This window comes from Ruditapes philippinarum, unplaced genomic scaffold, assembly GCF_026571515.1.
Source record: "Ruditapes philippinarum isolate M1 unplaced genomic scaffold, ASM2657151v2 ctg33_1_1_1_1, whole genome shotgun sequence".
NCBI lineage: Eukaryota > Metazoa > Mollusca > Bivalvia > Venerida > Veneridae > Ruditapes > Ruditapes philippinarum.
The window spans coordinates 269,023-289,003 of NW_026864681.1; the positions used below are offsets into that span (position 1 = coordinate 269,023).

The 19,981-nt window shown below is 32.8% G+C and overlaps 1 protein-coding gene across 1 annotated transcript; it reads right to left on the bottom strand.

Annotated features, from left to right (window-relative positions):
- Window positions 1-899: 899 nt before the first annotated feature.
- LOC132726481 (cell death abnormality protein 1-like) lies at window positions 900-19,885 on the bottom strand. The gene is made up of 27 exons (XM_060711800.1): window positions 19,837-19,885; window positions 19,210-19,332; window positions 18,831-18,959; window positions 18,456-18,578; window positions 18,090-18,218; window positions 17,715-17,837; window positions 17,349-17,477; window positions 16,972-17,094; window positions 16,606-16,734; window positions 16,231-16,353; window positions 15,865-15,993; window positions 15,490-15,612; window positions 15,124-15,252; window positions 14,749-14,871; window positions 14,383-14,511; window positions 14,008-14,130; window positions 13,642-13,770; window positions 13,267-13,389; window positions 12,901-13,029; window positions 12,526-12,648; window positions 11,745-11,870; window positions 11,413-11,541; window positions 8,679-8,780; window positions 7,542-7,788; window positions 3,798-3,981; window positions 3,228-3,363; window positions 900-1,187 (listed from the first exon to the last, which is right to left on the bottom strand). Exons 1-27 carry the CDS (start codon window positions 19,883-19,885, stop codon window positions 1,174-1,176), a joined length of 3,378 nt encoding a protein of 1,125 aa, XP_060567783.1. The 3' UTR covers window positions 900-1,173.
- Between the last annotated feature and the right edge of the window lie 96 nt (window positions 19,886-19,981).

A 19,981-nucleotide genomic window follows, 5' to 3' on the forward strand; every position in this document is an offset into this window, starting at 1 on the left:
TTTTTGTTTGACTCCAACTGACTCCAACTCCACCCATTATGCTTAATGATATTTCATGTTTGACTCCGCGCATTTTACTTAATGATATTTCTTGTTTGACCCCGCCTGTTATACTTAATGATATTTCCTGTCTGACTCCACCTGTTATACTTAATGATATTTCTTGTTTGACTCAATCTGTGATACTTAACGATATTTCTTGTTTGACTCCACCTGTTATACCTAATGATATTTTTTGTTTGACTCCCCCTGTTATACTTAATGATATTTCTAGTTTGACCCCCCCCCCCTGTTATACTTAATGATATTTCTTGTTTGACACCGCCTTTTATACTTAATGATATTTCTTGTTTGACTTCGCCTGTTATACTTAATGATATTCCTTGTTTGACTTCGCCAGTTATACTTAATGATATTTCTTGTTTGACTCAACTCGTTATACTTAATGATATTTTTAGTTTGACTTCACCCATTATACTTAATGATATTTTTTGTTTGACTCCACCTGTTATGCTAAATGTTAGTTTTGTTTGACTTCGCCTGTTATACTAAATGATATTTCTTTTTTACCTGTTTAACTAAATGATTTTTCTTGTTTGACTCCCCCTGTTGTATTAAATGATATTCTTTGTTTGATTCCTACTGTTATACTTAATGATATTCTTTGTTTGACTCCAACTGTTATACTAAATGATTTCTTTTTTCGCCTGTTACACTTAATGATATTTCGTGTTTGACTCCCCCTGTTATACTTAATGATATTTCTTGTTTGACACCGCCTGTTATACTTAATGATATTTCTTGTTTGACTCCACCTGTTATATTTTATGATATTTCTTGTTTGACTCTACCTGTAATGGTTTTAAACTTTGTATTACATGGACTGTTAAAAAACGAACTTTGTTGAATTCGTAAATGTTTAATTTTACAGAAAATATTTAGACAAATATATATGTTTTAACACTGAAGCAAGATAAAGTCACACGAAACACTCTTGATTGTTAAAACAAAGAATAAAGTAAAATAATTATATTCTTGAGCCCGTTGAGATGCTTTTTTTAAATAAATAATATATATTATAGTTCAACCTAAAATGTTTATTAATTAGCATAACTGTTCCCACGATGCAAAAATTACAATAGGCCTTTCCATTCATGGTTTTCGTGCATGCACTCATCCTCCAAGCGCTGAAATGAAAAAAGATATTTAATTAAACTTAAGATATGTTAATGGAGCGTCTCTGAGATTAAATCTATAAACAAAAATATTATAAAATTACTACAATCTCTTAAAATGTAAAAGATAACGATGCACTATAATCATATCTTAAAGATAAACTATGCTGATCTTTTGGCAAATATTTTTTATTGTAAAACTGTATTGAAATCAAGTTTATTCTTTCTGCAATTGTTCAATTTGAATAAGCAAGTGTATAAACTTTGTTTGGGAAACTGCATTCCTGGTTACTGGTCATTCTTTTAAAAGTTGCCAATTTTTTAATGACACTATGTAATAAAAATGTGTTTACCTGTAGTGTGTAGAGTTTAAAAGGTACCTAATTATTTTCTTTGTTTGTATTCAAATGATGTTTATTTTACATTTCAAAAAAAGACTGTATAGACAATAGTAATTATCTTTTTTCAAATTTCAAATTTGCATAATATCTCTTTAAATGAAAATACATATGACTTAAAAGCGTTCAAACTCTTTTTTTTTCTTGGTCATTTTGTATAATTAAACGATTATCATGGAAAAATGTGAGCGAATGATCAGAAAACATGCACAAAAATTGAAGGTTCAGACGCCGCCAAATAAAATGATTCCAGTTCAAACCAGAATTTCAATCAATTTTCTTAGTTCAGACAGATAATACATGATATATATATTCAAGACTGGCAGGAAATAATTGATAACTTGTCAAAACTTAGCTTCTGTAAACATTTTAAACTATATCTTAGATTTGCACCATACTTAGATTTATTGTCAAATAAAAATGTAAATGCAGTACCGGGTATATTAAATTTTGATTATCAGCGCATGACCTGGAAATTGAAGGTGGACGATTTACTTGCATCGAAATAGAACATCGAATTTGTAAATCATGTGATTTGAATGTAACTGAATCAGAGTATCATTTCCTTTGTGCTGTGCTATATATAGGGATATTCGTAAGAAGTATCTTGAGAACATTATTTGGCCTAACTTGCAGTAATTGTGAACAAAAAGACTATTGTTTAGAATTACCAAATTCGTAGATGAGGCGATTTAAGTTACGAAATATAACCCTTAAAGGATTGGTGCTTAGGTTATTACAATACAAATTGCATGTACTGAAAAGTTTGTGCTTTACATTATGAACTGTGTGTAATGTAGTATGTGCCTTTCCTCTATATGTGTTGTAATGGTCGTGTTTTGTATATAGCTAAAGGTATTTTGTTAGTCTGAATTTGCTAATAAACGAAGAATTAATTGTACAAGGTCAAAATTTCTTACAGAAATATTAAGAAATTGAAAGTGAAAAGTTATTGATATTGCATTTACTGCTATACATTGATGCATTGATGCGTTTACCATTATCCATGTGATTTCATAATGTAGTTGCCATTTTATTAGAAGTATCTATAAAACATTTTAAAGTGTTTAAAGCTATATCTTACAAAATATTTGTGTTCACGTTATAAACAGCAAAGTTATGTTATTCCCATGACATTATTGTAGATCTCTTAAAGCAAATTGTAACATAAAATGTCTCTCTTATTTATTACACACGTACATTGTACGTAAATATCATAAACTGTTTCGGAATAAAATATTATGAAGGGAGTTGCTTTTTAGCACAAATTTCCTGCATGTGCCATCCAATGCAGAGAAATTATACAAACATATATTTATACAGATATTTTAGAAGACATAACTATTCATTTTTTGTAGCATATATATATAGCTTTAAACACTTTTAAGATGACGCTTGCAAATGAATGGAAGAAATTAAACAGTAAGGTACTTTTGAATAACATCAATAAATAGTTTTGTTTGTAGCGAGGTATTAAAGACTTACCCCGGTATATTTTGAGAGAGAGAGAGAGGGGGAGAGAGAGAGAGAGAGAGTTCAGAGAGAGAGAGGGGGAGAGAGAGAGAGAGAGAGAGAGAGTGTGTTAATTTAATACATCTGCGACATTAGAACTTTTGTCACAAATCAATATAACTACATATTGATAAGTACTTACAACATATGATAGTCAACAGCTCATCTGTAATCGTATTCAATGCATCGAACGTAGCTTGAAACACGTATTCATCGGAGGAAGCAATGAGTTGAAGTTCAGTAAGTTCAATACCGCTGCCAATACCAACTACGAAAATCTGAAGAATATATCGTCACACTGAGTTACTTTTCACTTCCGATGACATTTCCTCTATTTATTTACCACATTATACAATACTTTTTTATAAATATCCGGAAAAATGTGATCCCTCGGAAACATTAAAAAAAAATTATATGAAAATTGCAGACTCGGTTTGATTGAGTATGTACTTGAAGGATATTGAAAACGTGCCACATACCTCACGTCCACTAGTGCAGGCTTGAAAGTAGAGTACTAGTACAGAATCAATAATCCCGAAGGACCAGAAATAATATTACAACATTGAAGTGAAGTACGGAACAATTCTTTTCGGCTGCCACACAACACTTGACACCTTCTGCTATACATACTGGTATCTACCTGTGTATGATTTTATGGCTTTAAAATAGTGATACAACTTGTTGTAAACTATTGAAAGCAAGAACTTATTACCGTTACTCCTTCGTCCTTTAATGCCTGTACAGAATTTTCTAATTCATCTTCTCCCCCGTTATTAGTTACTCCGTCAGTAAAAACAATAGCAAAATCTGGGATTAATGGTCTATCTTGTGCGGAAGTAAAATAAGCCAAAGCCCGATCAAGTGCGAGGTCTGTTCGTGTAAAACCTCCAGAATAGCTGGAAAAGATAACAATACACTTATAATTAAGACTTATTTGTTAGGTTATGTAAAAATGCCACCAGTAGGTTTGTATTTAGTAAGAAGTTTGACTTATTATATGTACAACTCGATATTACATATCGGTTTGTATTTACAAGGACAGTTAACGTATAAATTATAGGTGTGACAGAATGAAACCGTAGAATTTATTCAAGCTTGATATCATAGTATATAATGGCAGAACAGTAAGTGCTGCAGAGCAGTTCTACGCATAAACCCTTCCAGCCTGCTGAATCTCAGTAAGGGCTTATCAGCTAGTAAATCACTATTAACTGTATGTCTCCCATTAACACGTCCACTGAGTTGAGAGTTTTGTCATTATTAATTGCTCCTCTGTATTCTTATCTAATAGCCCCAACGTTGAAGGATCAAATTTCTGTAGAAGATACACTCATTTTAAATTTATCAATGTTTTTTTCTCCTTTCTTTTGTATATGAGTCTGTGGCCCAATTGAATTGTGAAACTTAGCAATTATTTGTAAATATACTTTATAACATACGATAATTTTTTAAATTAATAATAAATAAAGTTCAATAGTTAAGTGTCACTGTTACACATGTTACTGACTGAACCCCCCTCCCGGCCCGCTAAAAAACAAAAACCAAAAACTTTTTACTTTCTTTTTTATTTCTTACGGTATCTACTTCTAACTTCAAATGTATTTCCTTATCATGTGTGACATGAATATTTCCAGGATTATTTCCCCCATTAAACTTTTTTTAAAATAAAAATTGATATTTTATAACTTTAAACAATAACATGTTAAGCTTCATAACTCTAGCATCAATATTTTCAGAATCATTATCCCTTTATACTTAGAATTTTCCTTATTAAATTCAGACTTCAACAAGAGCTGTCACACAAGTGACAAATGACCCAGTGATTTTTCTACTTATATAACAGACTCCGAGAAAAGGACTCTTCCCAATTGAAATTTTCTTTAAAATCATGCAGTTTTCCCAAAAATATGAACTTAAACCAGCTTTTTTACTTCCCAAATCAGCAATTTTAGAGATAATTTTTCCCAAAAAATCAAGAGGCTAAGGCCTCTTCCCAATTAAGTAATAAAAAATCACTGGCCCCCGAAAAGGTTTCTTAAGCATGCAGGACTGGTAGTATGAAAAGAAAAGAGGATGAAAGAAACTAATTGCTTAATATTTTTCTTTGTATTATTGTACCTATAATCTCTAATTGTGAGAGCGTGAACCTTTAAAATATAATCGGACCTTGACCTTTGAAGAAGGAACGTGGTTCCTGGACACAACAGAATGTTGTCATGAGATAGACATTTGTGCCAATTTATTTCAAAATCCCTCAATGCATGACATTTAAAGTTACATACAGGACATGATTGTTGTGTAAGTGGGGACACACGGACGGACAGACGGACATGAGCCTGCCTTAGCTGCGATACATTCTCCAGATGTGGTAGACATTTGTGCCAAGTTATTATAAAATCTTTTCATGCATGACAAATTAATAGACCAGACATTTATGTGTATCTTCAAACTCTTCTCGAGAGAATGAATACCTTCAAACTATAAGTATGACCTTGACCTTGAAGGTAGGGATAGGGGTCTTAGTCGCGACATGTCGTCTTGATGTGGAAGATATTTATGCCTGGTTATTTTGTAATCCTTCGATGCATGACAGTCTGGACACGAATGTGTGTAACTATAAACTCTAATTTTTATATAGTGAAATTCAAAATGGTAGTGTGACCTTGGCCTTTGAGGTAGGGGCGTGATAAGTGGACGCAACACATCGTCTTGATGTGGTAGATATTTATGCCAAGTTATTCTAAAATTCTTCCATGCATGACAAAGTTACATTCCGGACACAAATGTGTGAACCTATAAACTTTTATTGTGATAAAGTGAAACTTCAAAATGTTAGTGTGACCTTGACCTCTGAGGTAGGGACGTAATTCTTGGACGCGACACGTCGTCTTGATGTGTCTAGTTAGTTTAATATCATTCCATGCATGACAAAGTTAAGGTCCGGACAGGAATGAAGTGGGGACACACAGACAGACGGACGTCCAGATAGACAGAGGGACGTAGCGATTTTAATATGCCTCCCTTCGGCGGGCATAAAAATGTTTCTTATTAACACCTATATCAGGTGCGATTAGATTTATAACTCAAGTCCTGTATTTCTAGAATTATCTCCATTTCATTTTTGAACTATGGGTTTATTGAAAATTAATATATTTCTAAGATTTATCTTTATTATTATAAATGACATCAACTCTAGACTTAAGATAATTGTCCTTTGTCATTACTTACATCATGCACGACAAGGTTTATAACTCTAGCATCCTTATTTCAAATGATATTTCCTCTTTGAACTTAGAATTTTTCTTTAAAAACTTTAGGCTATTTACTTTTTGCTTGTACATGTATAGTTTTGGTACCTTTAATTCATCTCTTTTCCTACTAGATTGAATGATAAGCTTCAATAATGCTTTGAATCAATTATTATTATTACTAAACATTATTTTGCTCCTGAAAAAAGAAAAGTAATGTAAATCACTGAGGTATGATATGCCTTTAATATATGAAAGTAATTTACACAGGTATTTTCATTGTGAGTTGTAAGTGATTAAAAACCTTTTTTAATGTAATCCAATTTTTTTTGTCTTAAACTATTATTAAAAATTGTATGTATCTCTTTACACTAAAAAGTTAAATCGTAGTTTTTCGTTAACATCTAAAATGTTCTCTATATCCTCCAGCTTAAACTATACATTCTTGAAACATGATAGGATCATAAAACATTCTAGGGTGCTGCTATCAGTGATACTGTGACAAGCCATGTTATTATAATTAAATGCTCATCACTGGCCAGAGATAGGAAATTTTGGGGGAAAACTGGAAATCTTGGGTTTATGCGTAGGACTGAGAGGGAGTTTGCAAACTTTTCCTAAGTTCAACGGATATATAATAAGGATATATAATTCATAATCAAAACTAAGAAAGTACGTCTGCTTTCATGAAACTGACGTCCTTGCGAGTGATTGTGCAACATTTTAAAAATCTGTAAAGAGCAGTTTTTTCCTTTTTACTTAAACCTATGCCATTTTTGTCTTAAAACGCAATCTGTTTTTGTTTTTTTTTTTTTGTTTTTTTTTTTTTTTTTTTTTTCAGTGTCTTTTCTTAAACTTTAAACGGGAGCACAATTTTGAATTATGACAAATGATACAGTTTAAAATATACACATAATGTAAATAAGGATTGTCAGACTTAAATTATCTGCCCTTTAAGAAAGATTTTCGAAAGGAAGGGTAAATAACTCATAAATGTCAAAGCATGACGTTTAAAGAATTTCGAATAAAAGTAATGAGTCGGAAGTGTTTTTCTTGCGATTATTAGGCATTTTTGACAAGTGTTATAATCAGATGTATTATTTAATCTGCACCTCATTAAATGATGTTATTAGTTGCCATTCATGTATTTGGCGAATCTAAATTAAATTCATTGGTTATTCTATTTGAGTTATTCAATGGCCACTTACGGAAAACCGCATACTTCCTCGGTTATTTCTAAGTTATTATCGTAGGCAGCTGTGTCTAGATTAAAGGTATTGCCTTCGTTGATACCCGTTGCATAATCGACAATACCAACTCTTGTATCATCTGTTCCAATCGTGAACTCGTTGACTAATGTTATAACAAAAGCTTTGAGCGTCTGGTAATTAGATGAACCGACTGATCCAGAGGCATCCGTTACAAAAATAATGTCAGCTATTGTACTTGTGCAATCTAAAATTTACAAAACACAATAATTACTGCATTTTTATAAAGTAGTGAAACGTAAAGTGAAGGCTTCAATTTTTAAGTTATACCGAGAAAGAAGAGTAAATCGTTTACTTGATATGACATTTAGGCCTTTTTCTACCTCCGTCTCATCCAAGTCTTATTCTTAGTCTTTTAAAATTAAAACTCATTTTAAAAACACTGCTAACTGTATTCTGTCATTCGCAAGCATTTTCATAGTAACAACTATAGGTGGTTTGTATTTCAATGAAGGTGTTACAGTTTGTCTGGTCCTTTATGATCATTGATTTCATGGTTTTAAGTCATCATTAAGATCAAATATTTTTTAAGCTGCGCTTATGGTTACTTACGAATGGACTCAGTCATGCAATTTCTAAGATTTTTCACATATTGATGTATGTTTTGTTATTTCTCTCAAGAGAGTTCCCTTCTGTTGATTAAAAATTGTTTATCATAATGGACAGCCCCTAGAACCCAGTTATGGTACAGTCAGCATATACATATTCATAAAGTTAACAGTTCACATAACATATTACACACGTAAGCAGATGTATTTTTTCCGGCAATGACCAAGCAACATTCCAAGAAATATGGCGTATATCCCAGGTAAAAATAAAATAATTTTTATTGAACTAGAACATTTTTACAATGATATAACAAGATGGAAAACAAGAGAAAAATGTAAAAACAACATTTTCAGATAACTATTCCCAGAACTTGTTGTTCAGCATTGCCTAATGCAAATTTAATTACACTCTCTATTCTTTATTATATAATATAAAGCAATTAAAAGTCATCATAAACATATATTTTACAACTTTTATAAGAAAGATATCAATTAAATGTCTAAAACCCAATTTAATGGATCGACCTACCATCACAACAGTCATCAGTATTCTCCGGGACGCAAAGGTCACATAGACAAGTGTTGGAAAGACATTCCTCGTCGCAACTGCAATCACTATAATCAGTCACCTCTGAGAAATAAGATACATATACATATACATATAATTCATTATTAGCGTATTTCATATAATATGGTTAACAAGTTAGTGAATGGTCTTATATAATACTCTTGCTTTGTGTTCAAATTGTATTTGCAATAGAAGTTTCTGTTTTTCCTGTTTCTTAATTACCGTGACAGTCATTATATCGGCTACTTCGATAAATTATCTACTACTGGGTTTTTAAATGTCAAACACTCTGAGATAAAAAAGGGATTTACAAGTTTTATGGCCGATGACAAAGTGTAAACTTAATAAATAAGAGTAAGATGGTGAAATTTTAAATTATACATTTGGTAGCAATTACAAAGTTATTGTTCTGAAGTTCTTTGTTCCATTTAACACAATAAAAACTTGTTTAATGTAAAATTGCTATGTTTTTATTGTTACATGGCATTCTCCTTTTTTGTATACAATTTGTTTGGCAAAATGTGAAATTAAGATTTTGATGAGTTGAGGCCCCTTACTCAACAACGTATTTTTGAATTTTTGCCAGAGACTGTTAAAAGACACAAAATGCCCCAGAAAAGAATAAATATGTTCTTTTAAGTTCAATGGTTTTAGAGCATGCTAGATGTTTATAACCTAAAGAAAGGAGTACTGAATGTGTAATTATTTGTCATAAAAGTTGCAAAACTATATATCTGTAGCAACAGGTAGTTGGCCTGGAAACTATAACAAGACAACATATATAAAAAAAGCTTTTGAGAAATAAAGATAAAAGCATTAATTTTGAATAATGTGTTTTTAAATCGCTGTGTTTTCTGCAAGGAATTCTAATTAGTAAGGGGTCAGATAATAGACTTTTGCATCAAAACTGCACAAGCAGTTGTGACGGAGAAGAAAACATGCATCTTAGGAAATCACGCAAACCCTTAGATATGTGTGACTCAGGGTGTTATGTAATATAGTTGACAATCTTGGTCATTTCACTGTAAAATTAATCACACATGCGCGTTTAACAATTAACAAACCAGTTTTTATACTAAAAACAAATAACGGAACAAATCAAAGAATTAAATCGCTAATGCATTTTTTCTTCCTGTTCTTGTTTTGTTTTGATTGGGGTCACACCGACAGTATAGGTCATGTGGCGATGTTTCAGCTTTACTGGTGGGAGAAGACCTCAGATGCCCCTCCGTGCATTATTTCAGACACGAACGGGCACCTAAGTAGAACCACCGACGTTCCGTAAGCTAGCTGGATAGCTTCCTCACATGAAAGAATACAAAGTCCCTGTCGGGATTCGATCCCACAGCGGTGAGGGGCAAGTGGTTTGAAGTCAACGACATTAACCACTCGGCCACGGACGCCCCTTTTTTCTCATGTATTAAAGAGTTTTTTACATGAAGGCACAGGAAATATGTTTTTGTGGCTTGAGCATCATTTATTGTAGCTCTCGACTACTAACTTATGTGCAAAAATTCAAATAATTCCCTCATTCCGTTTTCCATGACTACTCATATTTATGGTGCAAAATGGCCAAAGATGAATAGTGTTGCAACGTTTTTCACCTAAACGTGGCTAAAATCGTGCAAAAAATCCGATTTTCAGTTAAACTCTGAATATATATTTCTTCTTAACCTGAACTTATGATCCAATACGCATGTGCATTACACTTACATATAAAATGTATATTTTGAAGTATTGAATGATGAAACAAAATAAGTTATAAATGCATCCTTGTAAAAATGACGTTGCAGGAGAAAAGTGTAAATGAAAATACTTTTTTAAAAAGTAAATCAGAGACGGATTTCAAAATCTTTATAAATAATAGTGGAGTGTTTTCTAATCATAGTAGTCGATTATTTTAACATTAATTCGATAAGTTTAGGTTTGATTGGTCTTTTCCAGTAGTACTTTGGTAATACTCAGTTCTTATTTCACAATATAAAGTACATTCTAATAATGAATGGTATTCATCCTTGAGTTTGTTATATATTTTACATAATCTGTCGTTTCTTTGTTTGGTTTATGTCATCTCCCTGTTTCGATTAGTAAAGAAGTGTGTGCCGAAACTCTAAATCTTGTAAGTGCTATTCCTAATTTCTGAATGTTAATTTGTTCAAGATGCAATTTAAAATTAAAGTGTGGAAAAAAATGTAAAGGGAATTTTTTGATGAATTGCGTACAGATTATGTCCAGTTTTGTATGTAGCTATCTTAATTCTTTAAGTCTCTGTTTTCCAGAATTCAAAAATAAAATTTCATTTCCCACTCCCTGATTAACCCAGACATGATAAAACCCTAGTCTCTGAAGTAAATGTTTAATTGAATAAGCAAATGTTGTTCCGATTTCAATATTTTAAACCAAAATTTTAAGATTCGTATCTTCTTAGCTGTATTAATTGTTCCCTGCATAATTCTCCATACATAAAGTTATTTTGAGTTTGTGGCTTTACTCCTAATAAATGTTTGCAAAATTTAAAATGTACTAAAAAAATTTTCTTTCTTTTTTGCTGCCATGAAACACCATACCTCGCATCCATAGCTTATACATCTATATATACATTATAATAATAACTAAAGAATGAAAATGAAAGGAAGAAAGAATATAAATAAATAATGAATAAATCAATTAATTAATAATTAATTAATTAACTCACTTAATTTGCACAACCCACATGAGTCGGTATAGTATGTTGTGTTATCACACTGACAAATATTATCGATACAGAGCTGGTATTTTCCTAAGCAATCTCCATCCACAGTACACGATTCACAAAGAAGGGAAACTTAAATTTAGCAAAAATGTGTTAACAATAAGAGAAAACCATCGCTTGATATGTTTAAAGTAAAAAGATTTAGTGTAAAGAATAGATCAAAGGTAAAAGTAAAATTTAACGATTGAATGAAGGCAACTTCTTTAACGTCTTAATCACCTTGAAGTGTAATAGAATGCATACTCATAATTTCTAATAGTACAAATCTTGCTTACAGCACAAATTGTTAATTTGAACTTCATTTGGAGGACATTCACACCTCCAAGTATCACCACAAACAAGACCATTTGCACTGCATGAGTTAGGTGAGTTGTCACATATTTCGTCAATAAGCTGGCCAACTGTGAAATGAAATACTTAATTGATCAAAGTAAAAAAAAGATAATTTAAAGCCATTAACTATTTTTTTGTTGCAAATAAATGATTGAATTAGGAAAGATAAATTTTCCTTAGTTTTATAAATTAGGTAGTAAGTTTCAGCTAACACAATAGTTTCTGTTTAACGGATATATTGCCATTTTCTGAACACCATAAACAGAAAAGGGTGTTGGAATAGGGAAAACGACATTGATATGCAACAAAGAAATTCTGCAATACATAAGAATTAAATCATAAAATGGCTATGCAATTATGATACTGTACCAACACTTTGTAGGCGGGCTATACATGCAAAAGCCAAAAATGAAATACTTGCCCTAGGGGAAAAGCCAATCTATAGAATTTCACAAAGTAAGTATTATCACAAATAATACAACGTTGTTTAGTTTATGAAATATGTTTACCAGGACTACGTGGTACTATACAACGGCTTCATATGATCATTATTTGATCTAAGGTCTATCGCGCATCAGTTTATAAATAGATGAACATAAGATATCACAATACCGCAAAGAGTTCCGTTCCAAGTTTAAACATTTGACCTAACTATTACATGATATATCCCCAGCAGTTGAATTTAAACATCTTACTCTTGTAAAACATAAGATATCACAATACCGCAAAGAGTTCCGTTCCAATAATAACCATCATCACAATCGCAAACTGTTCCGTTGCAAGATGCATGGCAATCTATACATGTATTCAATGCAGTCGTGCACTTTTCTGTGACTCTTCTTCCATCTGTAGTATGTGAAGAAAATGATATTAATATAAGATTTCACTTTAAACATAGGTTTTGAGAAAATGAAATGACGTCTTACACAACTATGACTAACTTTGATCTGATAATTTACAAAAAGAGAATACAGATCCAAACCTATTTAAGAGAAGGATTCATGTGAACATATATATCTATTTTGGCAGCGAATGCTGTTCATATTGTTGCTGCATGGTAAAGTTATGGCCTTATGTAATACGTATGGAATTACTTACAGCAATCTCCATCGTACTGTATAGGAAGATTAGGTGGACATTCACATCTGCCGGAGTCAGCGCCACACACTAAGTCGGGTGCACATGAGTCAGGAGAATAACTGCATTCTTCACACAATTCAGACCCAACTGTTTAAACGTATTACAAAAATATTAATTACCAGCAATTAAACGTTATATAGCTGTATTGGATAAAGTTACCATCACAAGTTTAAACATTTGACCTAACTATTACATGATATATCCCCAGCAGTTGAATTTAAACATCTTACTCTTGTAAAAGCCTTAATGTTAGAGTGGGACAAATAAACCATAGGTTGTTAATTTTTTCGCAAGAAGATATAATGAGACTGCAAATCAGAATACCGCAATGAGTTCCGTTCCAATAATAACCATCATCACAATCGCAAACTGTTCCGTTGCAAGATGCATGGCAATCTATACATGTATTCAATGCAGTCGTGCACTTTTCTGTGACTTTTCTTCCATCTGTAGTATGTGAAGAAAATGATATTAATATAAGATTTCACTTTAAACATAGGTTTTGAGAAAATGAAATGACGTCTTACACAACTATGACTAACTTTGATCTGATAATTTACAAAAAGAGAATACAGATCCAAACCTATTTAAGAGAAGGATTCATGTGAACATATATATCTATTTTGGCAGCGAATGCTGTTCATATTGTTGCTGCATGGTAAAGTTATGGCCTTATGTAATACGTATGGAATTACTTACAGCAATCTCCATCGTACTGTATAGGAAGATTAGGTGGACATTCACATCTGCCGGAGTCAGCGCCACACACTAAGTCGGGTGCACATGAGTCAGGAGAATAACTGCATTCTTCACACAATTCAGACCCAACTGTTTAAACGTATTACAAAAATATTAATTACCAGCAATTAAACGTTATATAGCTGTATTGGATAAAGTTACCATCACAAGTTTAAACATTTGACCTAACTATTACATGATATATCCCCAGCAGTTGAATTTAAACATCTTACTCTTGTAAAAGCCTTAATGTTAGAGTGGGACAAATAAACCATAGGTTGTTAATTTTTTCGCAAGAAGATATAATGAGACTGCAAATCAGAATACCGCAATGAGTTCCGTTCCAATAATAACCATCATCACAATCGCAAACTGTTCCGTTGCAAGATGCATGGCAATCTATACATGTATTCAATGCAGTCGTGCACTTTTCTGTGACTCTTCTTCCATCTGTAGTATGTGAAGAAAATGATATTAATATAAGATTTCACTTTAAACATAGGTTTTGAGAAAATGAAATGACGTCTTACACAACTATGACTAACTTTGATCTGATAATTTACAAAAAGAGAATACAGATCCAAACCTATTTAAGAGAAGGATTAATGTGAACATATATATCTATTTTGGCAGCGATTGCTGTTCATATTGTTAATGCATGGTTAAGTAATTGCCTTGTTTTATACGTATGAAATTACTTACAGCAATCTCCATCGTACTGTATAGGAAGATCAGGTGGACATTCACATCTGCCGGAGTCAGCGCCACACACTAAGTCGGGTGCACATGAGTCAGGAGAATAACTGCATTCTTCACACAATTCAGACCCAACTGTTTAAACGTATTACAAAAATATTAATTACCAGCAATTAAACGTTATATAGCTGTATTGGATAAAGTTACCATCACAAGTTTAAACATTTGACCTAACTATTACATGATATATCCCCAGCAGTTGAATTTAAACATCTTACTCTTGTAAAAGCCTTAATGTTAGAGTGGGACAAATAAACCATAGGTTGTTAATTTTTTCGCAAGAAGATATAATGAGACTGCAAATCAGAATACCGCAATGAGTTCCGTTCCAATAATAACCATCATCACAATCGCAAACTGTTCCGTTGCAAGATGCATGGCAATCTATACATGTATTCAATGCAGTCGTGCACTTTTCTGTGACTTTTCTTCCATCTGTAGTATGTGAAGAAAATGATATTAATATAAGATTTCACTTTAAACATAGGTTTTGAGAAAATGAAATGACGTCTTACACAACTATGACTAACTTTGATCTGATAATTTACAAAAAGAGAATACAGATCCAAACCTATTTAAGAGAAGGATTCATGTGAACATATATATCTATTTTGGCAGCGAATGCTGTTCATATTGTTGCTGCATGGTAAAGTTATGGCCTTATGTAATACGTATGGAATTACTTACAGCAATCTCCATCGTACTGTATAGGAAGATTAGGTGGACATTCACATCTGCCGGAGTCAGCGCCACACACTAAGTCGGGTGCACATGAGTCAGGAGAATAACTGCATTCTTCACACAATTCAGACCCAACTGTTTAAACGTATTACAAAAATATTAATTACCAGCAATTAAACGTTATATAGCTGTATTGGATAAAGTTACCATCACAAGTTTAAACATTTGACCTAACTATTACATGATATATCCCCAGCAGTTGAATTTAAACATCTTACTCTTGTAAAAGCCTTAATGTTAGAGTGGGACAAATAAACCATAGGTTGTTAATTTTTTCGCAAGAAGATATAATGAGACTGCAAATCAGAATACCGCAATGAGTTCCGTTCCAATAATAACCATCATCACAATCGCAAACTGTTCCGTTGCAAGATGCATGGCAATCTATACATGTATTCAATGCAGTCGTGCACTTTTCTGTGACTTTTCTTCCATCTGTAGTATGTGAAGAAAATGATATTAATATAAGATTTCACTTTAAACATAGGTTTTGAGAAAATGAAATGACGTCTTACACAACTATGACTAACTTTGATCTGATAATTTACAAAAAGAGAATACAGATCCAAACCTATTTAAGAGAAGGATTCATGTGAACATATATATCTATTTTGGCAGCGAATGCTGTTCATATTGTTGCTGCATGGTAAAGTTATGGCCTTATGTAATACGTATGGAATTACTTACAGCAATCTCCATCGTACTGTATAGGAAGATTAGGTGGACATTCACATCTGCCGGAGTCAGCGCCACACACTAAGTCGGGTGCACATGAGTCAGGAGAATAACTGCATTCTTCACACAATTCAGACCCAACTGTTTAAACGTATTACAAAAATATTAATTACCAGCAATTAAACGTTATATAGCTGTATTGGATAAAGTTACCATCACAAGTTTAAACATTTGACCTAACTATTACATGATATATCCCCAGCAGTTGAATTTAAACATCTTACTCTTGTAAAAGCCTTAATGTTAGAGTGGGACAAATAAACCATAGGTTGTTAATTTTTTCGCAAGAAGATATAATGAGACTGCAAATCAGAATACCGCAATGAGTTCCGTTCCAATAATAACCATCATCACAATCGCAAACTGTTCCGTTGCAAGATGCATGGCAATCTATACATGTATTCAATGCAGTCGTGCACTTTTCTGTGACTTTTCTTCCATCTGTAGTATGTGAAGAAAATGATATTAATATAAGATTTCACTTTAAACATAGGTTTTGAGAAAATGAAATGACGTCTTACACAACTATGACTAACTTTGATCTGATAATTTACAAAAAGAGAATACAGATCCAAACCTATTTAAGAGAAGGATTCATGTGAACATATATATCTATTTTGGCAGCGAATGCTGTTCATATTGTTGCTGCATGGTAAAGTTATGGCCTTATGTAATACGTATGGAATTACTTACAGCAATCTCCATCGTACTGTATAGGAAGATTAGGTGGACATTCACATCTGCCGGAGTCAGCGCCACACACTAAGTCGGGTGCACATGAGTCAGGAGAATAACTGCATTCTTCACACAATTCAGACCCAACTGTTTAAACGTATTACAAAAATATTAATTACCAGCAATTAAACGTTATATAGCTGTATTGGATAAAGTTACCATCACAAGTTTAAACATTTGACCTAACTATTACATGATATATCCCCAGCAGTTGAATTTAAACATCTTACTCTTGTAAAAGCCTTAATGTTAGAGTGGGACAAATAAACCATAGGTTGTTAATTTTTTCGCAAGAAGATATAATGAGACTGCAAATCAGAATACCGCAATGAGTTCCGTTCCAATAATAACCATCATCACAATCGCAAACTGTTCCGTTGCAAGATGCATGGCAATCTATACATGTATTCAATGCAGTCGTGCACTTTTCTGTGACTTTTCTTCCATCTGTAGTATGTGAAGAAAATGATATTAATATAAGATTTCACTTTAAACATAGGTTTTGAGAAAATGAAATGACGTCTTACACAACTATGACTAACTTTGATCTGATAATTTACAAAAAGAGAATACAGATCCAAACCTATTTAAGAGAAGGATTCATGTGAACATATATATATCTATTTTGGCAGCGAATGCTGTTCATATTGTTGCTGCATGGTAAAGTTATGGCCTTATGTAATACGTATGGAATTACTTACAGCAATCTCCATCGTACTGTATAGGAAGATTAGGTGGACATTCACATCTGCCGGAGTCAGCGCCACACACTAAGTCGGGTGCACATGAGTCAGGAGAATAACTGCATTCTTCACACAATTCAGACCCAACTGTTTAAACGTATTACAAAAATATTAATTACCAGCAATTAAACGTTATATAGCTGTATTGGATAAAGTTACCATCACAAGTTTAAACATTTGACCTAACTATTACATGATATATCCCCAGCAGTTGAATTTAAACATCTTACTCTTGTAAAAGCCTTAATGTTAGAGTGGGACAAATAAACCATAGGTTGTTAATTTTTTCGCAAGAAGATATAATGAGACTGCAAATCAGAATACCGCAATGAGTTCCGTTCCAATAATAACCATCATCACAATCGCAAACTGTTCCGTTGCAAGATGCATGGCAATCTATACATGTATTCAATGCAGTCGTGCACTTTTCTGTGACTTTTCTTCCATCTGTAGTATGTGAAGAAAATGATATTAATATAAGATTTCACTTTAAACATAGGTTTTGAGAAAATGAAATGACGTCTTACACAACTATGACTAACTTTGATCTGATAATTTACAAAAAGAGAATACAGATCCAAACCTATTTAAGAGAAGGATTCATGTGAACATATATATCTATTTTGGCAGCGAATGCTGTTCATATTGTTGCTGCATGGTAAAGTTATGGCCTTATGTAATACGTATGGAATTACTTACAGCAATCTCCATCGTACTGTATAGGAAGATTAGGTGGACATTCACATCTGCCGGAGTCAGCGCCACACACTAAGTCGGGTGCACATGAGTCAGGAGAATAACTGCATTCTTCACACAATTCAGACCCAACTGTTTAAACGTATTACAAAAATATTAATTACCAGCAATTAAACGTTATATAGCTGTATTGGATAAAGTTACCATCACAAGTTTAAACATTTGACCTAACTATTACATGATATATCCCCAGCAGTTGAATTTAAACATCTTACTCTTGTAAAAGCCTTAATGTTAGAGTGGGACAAATAAACCATAGGTTGTTAATTTTTTCGCAAGAAGATATAATGAGACTGCAAATCAGAATACCGCAATGAGTTCCGTTCCAATAATAACCATCATCACAATCGCAAACTGTTCCGTTGCAAGATGCATGGCAATCTATACATGTATTCAATGCAGTCGTGCACTTTTCTGTGACTTTTCTTCCATCTGTAGTATGTGAAGAAAATGATATTAATATAAGATTTCACTTTAAACATAGGTTTTGAGAAAATGAAATGACGTCTTACACAACTATGACTAACTTTGATCTGATAATTTACAAAAAGAGAATACAGATCCAAACCTATTTAAGAGAAGGATTCATGTGAACATATATATCTATTTTGGCAGCGAATGCTGTTCATATTGTTGCTGCATGGTAAAGTTATGGCCTTATGTAATACGTATGGAATTACTTACAGCAATCTCCATCGTACTGTATAGGAAGATTAGGTGGACATTCACATCTGCCGGAGTCAGCGCCACACACTAAGTCGGGTGCACATGAGTCAGGAGAATAACTGCATTCTTCACACAATTCAGACCCAACTGTTTAAACGTATTACAAAAATATTAATTACCAGCAATTAAACGTTATATAGCTGTATTGGATAAAGTTACCATCACAAGTTTAAACATTTGACCTAACTATTACATGATATATCCCCAGCAGTTGAATTTAAACATCTTACTCTTGTAAAAGCCTTAATGTTAGAGTGGGACAAATAAACCATAGGTTGTTAATTTTTTCGCAACAAGATATAATGAGACTGCAAATATAAAATGAAGATCAGAATACCGCAATGAGTTCCGTTCCAATAATAACCATCAACACAATCGCAAACTGTTCCGTTGCAAGATGCATGGCAATCTATACATGTATTCAATGCAGTCGTGCACTTTTCTGTGACTTTTCTTCCATCTGTAGTATGTGAAGAAAATGATGTTAATATAAATCTCACTCTAAACATAGGTTCTGAGGAAATGAAATGACGTCTTACACAACTATGACAAACTTTGATCTGATAATTTACAAAAAAAAAGAGTATACAGATCCAATCCTATTTAAAGGAAGGCTTAAGGTGAACATAATTATATATCTAATTTTGCAGCGGATCTCGCGCTCTCCACACGCTCGCATGGTTACAGGAGGACAGGTTAATTTGTATACGTATAGAGAGTACAGCAATCTCCTCTCTATTCGTAAATCTGTGAGAGAGAGTCAGGTGGACATTCACATCTGCCGGATTCAGCACCACACACTAAATCGGGTGCACATGAATCAGGAGAGTATCCGCACTGTTCACATAATTCTGACCCAACTGTTAAAACGTAGAAAACAAATGATGGGAGCTAAGCAACTTTTTTAATGGAATATTCCGCTCGATATTAAGTGAGGGATTTTAAAACTAGAAATTGATAGTACGTATTACACAGCACTGATTAATCTTAGCTTTCTCTCTTTTAATATTCATTACATATTACACAAAAATATAAAAATACACATGAGATAGAGCCAATAATAGCCATTTGAGAGCAATACGCAGACTCGGTTCCATTACAATGTCTAT